The 8,233-nt window shown below is 33.0% G+C and overlaps 1 protein-coding gene across 1 annotated transcript in view; it reads left to right on the top strand.

Annotated features, from left to right (window-relative positions):
• The window catches only part of LOC107660387 (neurocan core protein-like), a 72,915-nt gene that overhangs the window by 38,591 nt on the left and 26,091 nt on the right, over positions 1-8,233 (top strand). Inside the window, exons 7-8 of the mRNA XM_016449668.1 lie at positions 1,639-2,076; positions 6,585-7,217. Of these exons, the coding sequence (XP_016305154.1) occupies positions 1,639-2,076; positions 6,585-7,217 (1,071 nt within the window). The remainder of the gene's footprint in view (positions 1-1,638; positions 2,077-6,584; positions 7,218-8,233) is intronic.

Genomic DNA, 8,233 nt, shown 5'->3' with positions numbered 1-8,233 from the left:
TTGCCGAACTGTATTAAAGCTTTAATCAGAATAAAACCATATATTAAAAGCTAACAGAAGCAGTAGCATTTACAAATAACAGCGTATCTAAAAGTATGAGACAACAACAAACAAAAATCTTAGGCCTACCATTAAGAGCCGTGCTTGCACAGGTTCTGCGCGATCCTCTTCAATAATATCCTCTGCGTCTCAATCGGGCTCAAATTGATAAGCGCAATATAGAGATAACATAAATACTTCTTGTTTTATTGGTAAAGGGGACATATTTTACCTCGTAACTTTTTTTTTCCCCCCAGACGTCCACTTATAATATTAGTCAAGGCTTTTTGCATTAAAAATAGTTATATTTAAGAAAAATGTTTATTCAGGACCATTTATTTTCACCCTCTCTTTAAAATTAAACAGGCGGCTTTTGCTGCTTTTCAGTTCTGTTTCTAAATGACTTTGCAAACTTTTTTAATGTATTGATTTATTTACATTCTGTTGATTTAAATATTTTGTGTGATGTTACAAATTATTTTTTTTGAAGTTAGAATGAGTTGAAAATGATTGAGAAATCAGTGATATTCTCCAGCAAAAGTGTTTTATGTGAATTATAGCTGCCATGGAGTCAGTAAGATTTTTAAAAAAGAAATTAATACTTTTATTAATCAGAGATGCATTAAATTAATCAAAAGTGACAGTAATGATTTTTCCCCCCCAGAAATTCACTTATAATATTAGTCAAGGTTTTTGCAACAAAAATTGATGCAAAAAATAGTTTTTCATGATCATTTTCACACTCTCTTTAAAATTAAACAACCGTTTTTTTTTCTGCTTTTTAGTTCTTTTTCTAAATGACTTTGCAAACATTTTTGTAATGTTTTGATTTATATTAAAATTCTGATTTTTTTAGAAGTTAGAATGTGTTGAAAATGATGAAGAAATGTTCTAGCAAGTGTTTTGTATGCTGCATCAAAAGTATAAACGAATAGCTTTCTGACATTCTGCCGTTCAAAAGTTTGGGGCCAGTATGATTTTTCGAAAGAATTTAATACTTTTATTAATCAAGGATGCATTAAATTGATCAAAAGTGACAGGAAAGACATTTAGAATGTTACAAAAGATTTCTATTTCAAATAAATGCTGTTCTTTAAAACTTTCTATTCATCTGTGAATCCTGAAAAATAAAATGCATCACAGTTTCCACAAAAATATTCACAGCACAACAGTTTTCAACATTGATAATAATCAGAAATGTTTCTTGAGCAGCAAATCAGCATATTAGAATGATTTCTGAAGATCATGTGACACTGAAGACTGGAGTAATGATGCTGAAAATCCAGCTTTGATCACAGAAATAAATTATATTTTAACAGATATTCACATAGAAAATGGTTATTTTAAATTGTAATAATATTTCACAATTTTTACTGTATTTTTGATCAAATAAATGCAGCCCTGGTGAGCAGAAGAGACTCTTACCAAGTCCCTTGAAAAAAAATCTTACCAACCCTAAACTTTTAAACAGTGGTGTATGTTGATAAAATTAGTTGTTTATCATATTCACAAGCTGAATTATTGTTGAATGCCCTGTTTCACTTCAAGTAAAATGTGTTGTGTTGATGTTAAACTAGCTCATATCTGACTGTATTCCAGACGCACAGACTGCCGGCCAGTCGAACCTGCCTGACCTTCGACCCACTAACTGGACCGGACAGGTGGATCTGGACAAAGAGCCGCTCACGGCTGAACCTGCTGAGCTCTCGGCCGAGTATCTGACGGTCCGTCTGCGCACCGGAGACACATCTCTGGACTGGAGTGGCCAGCTGGACTCGTTCCCAGACAGCCGACAGGTGCTTCCTGATCTGAGTCCTGGCGGCTCGGCCCGAGAGGAAGAGGACGAGGATGAAGGTCTGTCTGGTCAGTCTGTGAGTCCTGTAGCTCCTTCAGACGCTCCTCAAGGAAAGGCCAAGAGTCCCCTCACCAACATCGTCAGCTCGTTATGGAAACCCTGGAGCTACTTGACTGGAAGTGAAGCCGAGGCGACGAGCACGAGCGCAGCTGCGACGGAGACCACTGCCGCTCCCGGATCAGGTGAATATGAAAGAAGAGGGAAAGAAAGAAATGGACGCAACACAACAATATTACAATATTACTCATTTTATGAGTAATAGCGGAATATAAATCATATTTATTGTCTTATGTAGCATGTGTGCATGAATGGTCACGTAACACGCGCTTTCGGTCGTGTAGTATGAACGGACTTCAGCATATGATCGGCGCTCCACGCAGCTCCCGCACTACTCTCCATTGGAAATGAATGACTGAATGACCGGTCTGTCGCTTGTCGGAGATAGTGGAAAGCTGGCTTGAAACGCAGTGGAAACGCCAGTATGACGAGGATCGTTTTCATTTTAAAACATAAACGCACCAGTGTAAATCTAAGGGGGCTGGGACGCATTCACACTACAGCCTCACGTGTGTGCCACATCTCTGAGTGTAACCGGTGTAAACTAGTAGGTGTGTTCGACTTGACGCGGACCGACAGTGCAGACCGATCGGTGTATTACAGTACCACGAGAGCTAAGAGAGCAGACTGCTCCGTGCGCTTTCGAATCGCTCTCGCGGATGTCAAACACTGATCGATCTGTCGTGTGCTGCAAGCTTATTGGCTCACTGACGCTGATGAGATTAACCCCTTAGGTATCGAAATTTGGTACCGAACGATGAGACGTTTTTCGATACTCGATGGTTTCGAGGCAATTCGGTCGGTGCCTAAAAAGTATCGAACTCGATACCCAGCCCTACTGTTTTCTTTTGGTCTCCGTTTGTCGAGGAGGCCCGAGCGGTAAAGTTTGAGGGTTGTCTTCATTAATACAGATACCTTGTCTGGCCCAAACTGAACCCGGCAGCATTAATATTTAACATCAAATGGAAACTTAGGCCTGTCGCCTACATTATTAAAGTCCATTTTCCATGAAGGCAGTGGAAACTTCATAACTGAGGGTTGAAAGCTTGAGACGGGAAGCCAGAAACTGGAAAAGTGCATCCACACTGTTCACTCATGCACACTTGCTGTACTGTACGCTCCAGTGCTTTGTGTGGTTTGTTCTGCTGATATACAAGACATACCAAAACAGACTAGCTCTCCCAATATTTCTGTGCTGTTTTATGATGTAAAGCATTTCAAACCCCTCGTTTGTGAGGGTTCATTTCTATTAGGATGCTGTCTTGGGCCAGAAACAAGTACAGCAATGCAGCCGCGAGCGTTTGGCCTGCAGCCGTACTAGCAATCGGTTATTATTAGCTTGTAGCGATGCAAGATTGATTTTGTGCATTGTTGCATTGCGAAACGTGTCAGCACGCAGTTCATAACTGAATAAAATTTGGACTTTTTTCCTTGCAATGTCGAGGAGGGAAAAAGTCAGTATTGTGAGATATAAACTCAGAATTGCGAAATGTAAATTTCAAACAATTCTCTTCTTTTGCTTTTTGTTTACAATGGAATAAAAAATATTTTAGAAACTCAGAATTGCAATGATTTTTATTTATTTATTTATCTCACAATTTTGACTTTTTTCTTTGCAATTTTGAGAGAAAAAAACACCTAAATTGTAAGATATAAACTCAGAATTGTGAGGAAAAAAGTCAGAATTGAGAAATAAGTCACAATTACCTTTTTTAATTTCTTTATTTTATTTTTATATCTCATTAATTAAGATAAAAAAAAATCTATTTCTGCCATGGAATAAAAAATAAATAAAAAAGGTAATTGTGACTTTTTATTTCACAATTCTGACTTTTTTTCACAAGTTTATTTCACAATGTCTGAGTTTTTTGCTCAAAATTGCAAAGAAATAAATTCCCCATTGTGAGTCGCAATTTCCTTTTTTACTGTTTTATTAAGTGTCAGAAAGGGGCTTCCATACAAGTGTGTGCATGCTCGTGTTAAGTATGTTTTTAGTATGTAACTGCATACTAGACAGCAAGGCGTCTCACTAGGTTTTGGAACAGAGCTACTTTCTTTTCTAAAATCGTATTTGTTGTAAAATATCCATTGCTTTTGTATCACTGCAATGTAATCAGCCATCAGTTAGTTCTCCTGCTGTGAAATTATATTTCAGTGCATTTTTTTTAAGTTTACGTTTTTTTTTTTTAGCTTCAATAAATTAAAACTGAAATCAAAATAATTGAAAAATTGCTTTTATTTTTATAAATATATATTTTCAGTTTTCAGTTTAATTTTAGTTTAAAAAATGTTGTTTTATGTTTTTGTCATTTACTTTTTTTTACTGAAATTTTCTTTTAACTTACATTAAAAATTTTCTTCTATAAAATGTTAATATTTTCAACTAATAAGTTTATTTTATTTTAGCTTAGTTTTTAAATCAGTTTAAAATCTGTCTAAAATCCTAGCTTTAGTTTTAAAACCTGTTCATATTTTAAAAGCCATCTATCTAGTGCATTCCAGCCTTTAGTGGTGGAAATGGTGCATCTGATCACCTCGAGACGCATGATTTGAGGAATCATTCATTCAAGACATGAACGGTAATGATGTAAAACAGTAACGGTAATAGTAATGATATTAGTGAATCTTGACAAAAGGCAAACAGCCTGAAGTCTAAGACGAGCAGATAAAAACTGGAGTCAAGTGAATATTTAATGAGAATCTGGCAGACGGTTCGCCGCTCTCTAGAGACAAAAAAACAGATCAGAGGAATGAATCCGAAAAGAGCAACATCTAAATGCACAAGAGCATAACTGCTGATTGAATAAAGCCCCACAGACAAATTAATAATCATCACTCTCATTTGGAAATGAGTCTTTGACTAAATCAGCCTCATTACTGGAAGCGTGTTTTTAGTCTCTACCTTGATAGTGCTGCTTATTTGCTAAAGGCAAACAGACGAAAAAGACAAAAATGACTAAAATTTTTATAAAAATACAAGTGAATATTTAATGAGAATCTGGCAGACGGTTCGCCGCTCTCTAGAGACAAAAAAACAGATCAGAGGAATGAATCCGAAAAGAGCAACATCTAAATGCACAAGAGCATAACTGCTGATTGAATAAAGCCCCACAGACAAATTAATAATCATCACTCTCATTTGGAAATGAGTCTTTGACTAAATCAGCCTCATTACTGGAAGCGTGTTTTTAGTCTCTACCTTGATAGTGCTGCTTATTTGCTAAAGGCAAACAGACGAAAAAGACAAAAATGACTAAAATTTTAATAAAAATATATAGTTACATAGAAATGTAAAAAAAAAAAAAAACTACAAAAAAAGACTAAAATGTACATAGAAAATATAAATAAAAAGTTATTTAAATATAAATAAAAATGTAATTCAGAAATAGTAAATAAATACTATAATAATATAAAATGTAATTCATAATTTTAGTTATTTTAGTATTATTTATAAGCTACTATTATAGTATTTATTAATATTTCTGAATTATTTTTTTATTTATATTTAATTTTATTTTACGTTTTAGTCTTTTTGTTATGTGCTTTTATCATTTTTTGTAGTTTTTAAACTTATTTTATTTCAGTTAGTTGCCAAGGCAACGTTTTTTGTTGAATATTCATATTTTATTTCAGTTAATGAAACTTTTTAATAGCTTAACAATACTATCTGGAATACACTACATGGAATAAGTGTTATTTTAGTTTTACTTATAGGCTATGCTGTTTATTAATAGTTTATTATTTATTTTGTTCATATTTATTAACATTTTAATAAGTTTTTATTTTTATGTTTTCAGTTTTAATTTTAACTTTTTTATTTATTTATTTATTTTAATGTTAGTTTTAGTCATTTTTGTACTTCAACTTCAACTTGTTTCAGTTAATTTTAATTTTAATTTAAGTTTCAGTCATTTTATTATGTGCTTTTGTAATTTGTATTATTTAAAAAAAATTCTATTTAACTTTTGTATTTTTTATTTCAATTTTAGTTTTAGTTATTTTTGTACTTCAACTTAAACTTGTTTCAGTTAATTTTAATTTTAATTAAAGTTTTAGTCATTTTATTATGTGCTTTTGTAATTTGTATTATTTTTTTTTAAATTTCTATTTAACTTTATTTTTTTATTTCAATTTTAGTTTTAGTCATTTTTGTACTTCAACTTAAACTTGTTTCAGTTAATTTGAATTTTAATTAAAGTTTTAGTCATTTTATTATGTGCTTTTGTAATTTGTATTATTTAAAAAAATTCTATTTAACTTTTTTATTTTTTATTTCAATTTTAGTTTTAGTTATTTTTGTACTTCAACTTAAACTTGTTTCAGTTAACGAAAACGATTTTTAATAGCTTTATTTTAAGTTAACAATAACAACACTGGCTGGAATACTCATGCAAAACCGATGAAAAAATGTTTGATGGCATTGGAATCTTATTTTAGTGTTATTAGAGTCTTATTTTAGTATTATTCATAGGCTATAATGTTATAGTATTTATTAATATTTCAAACTGACTTACTTTAGCCATTTTATTATGTGTTTTTGTCAAAGTATTTTGTTTGTTTTTTATTAGTTTACTTCTATTGACCTTTATTTTTCGTTATCAGTAACAGCACTGGCTTGTGTTTGTGTCTGTAGGGTTGAGGTCGTGGTGGAGCCGCTCATGGCTGTCTGGTCCTTCAGCCGTCACTGATAAATTAATCACCTCCTTTCCGTCCACGAGTTCAGTCGTACCAAACGCCACCAGAGACGGACCGGGCGACATTCAGACCAGTCGACCTGCACAGGACAGTCCGGCGACGACAGCTGATTGGGTCGTGGTGACTGAAATACCTGAGCAGAAATCCGAACCCCCTGAACCCAAAGTCTCCGTCTCGACCCAGAACTACTCCGGAGAGAGTCGAGTCCCGGAGACGGAGGGCAGCTCGTGGGGCGACACGTACCCGTCGTCCCAAACGCCGCTGACGATGAGCACTGGTTCCTTCTCCACCGCCGCACACGGACACGAGGCTCGTGGAGAAATCCAGTACAGACGCAGAAACAAACCCAAGAGACTCAACCAGAGCACAACGGAGATGATGGCGATCGCCGCCCAGAGCACGACGACTCCCTCCGTCCTGACGTCCGGCACTGGAGACACTGGGACGACCATCTCGACATCTGCAGGCGAGTCTCAGACGTCAAGCCTCATCACGACGGTCCCCAGCAGCGTAGAGCAGGATCTGAACAGCGCCGAGGCCGTCAGGAAGAACAGCTCCGCTGGAGAAGAAGGTACGATTTACTGCTTTCAAGCACAACTAATCTAACTCCTAGTATTCAGTAGGGTGATAAACAATAAACGAACACACTGAAACTCAAAGATCCAACCAAAATAAAAGTTTGGTTTAACTTGAAGAAATTATGACAGAAGTACATTACTATTGTATACTAAAATGTACTTATGCACTTATTTTAAAGGAATATCATGTAACCAAGATATTATTTCATCCATGTTTTGAATTATACAGTTCTGTTGTGCAGTGCCTTATTTGACTCAAAATAAAAATGCAATGTTTTGTTGTAATTTAATTGTTATATTTGATTAATTTGATTTAATTGTATTAATATAAAAAAGTGTTATTAATTAATTTCATTTGGCACAATTTTTGATTAATTTGTATTCAGTCATAAAACACAGAACCCAGAAAAAAACATGAAAAAATAAAAATGCTAAGTTTTGTTGTATATAAATTATATTTTCATTTGATTACATTTTTAAAGATTGATTAAATTGTTTTATTAATTGTGTTTATATATCAAAAAGTTTTATTAATTCATTTCATTAGACATAATTTTTGATAAATTTGTATTAAATCATAAAAAACAGAATCTAGAAAAAAAGAAAAGAAAAAAGAAAAGTGCAGTGTTTTTTTGTAAATTAATTGTTATATTTTTTTAAACAGTATTTATATTATTTATATTATATGCATACTTAAACAGTTTTATTAATTTTATTAATATAATTTTTTTATGAATTCTTTCATTAGACACGTAGACATATTTGATAAATTTGTATTAAATCATAAAACACACAATAATAAAAAAAAAAAAAATGTGATGTTTTGTTGTAAATTAATTGTTTTACATTTTAAAAGATTGATTAATTTTTTTAATTAATTTTATTTAAGTTATTCTAAATATATGTAAGGTTTGCATATACTGTATTCAAGAAAAATTCTAATAAATAAAGTTATAAAAAAGTTATTATAAATATTAATTAATTTAATTAGACACATTTTTAATAAATT

Source organism: Sinocyclocheilus anshuiensis, unplaced genomic scaffold (assembly GCF_001515605.1).
Source record: "Sinocyclocheilus anshuiensis isolate Anshui unplaced genomic scaffold, SAMN03320099.WGS_v1.1 scaffold1433, whole genome shotgun sequence".
NCBI lineage: Eukaryota > Metazoa > Chordata > Actinopteri > Cypriniformes > Cyprinidae > Sinocyclocheilus > Sinocyclocheilus anshuiensis.
Note: the sequence above shows the minus strand (reverse complement) of the source record. Positions and strands in the feature narration are given on the sequence as shown.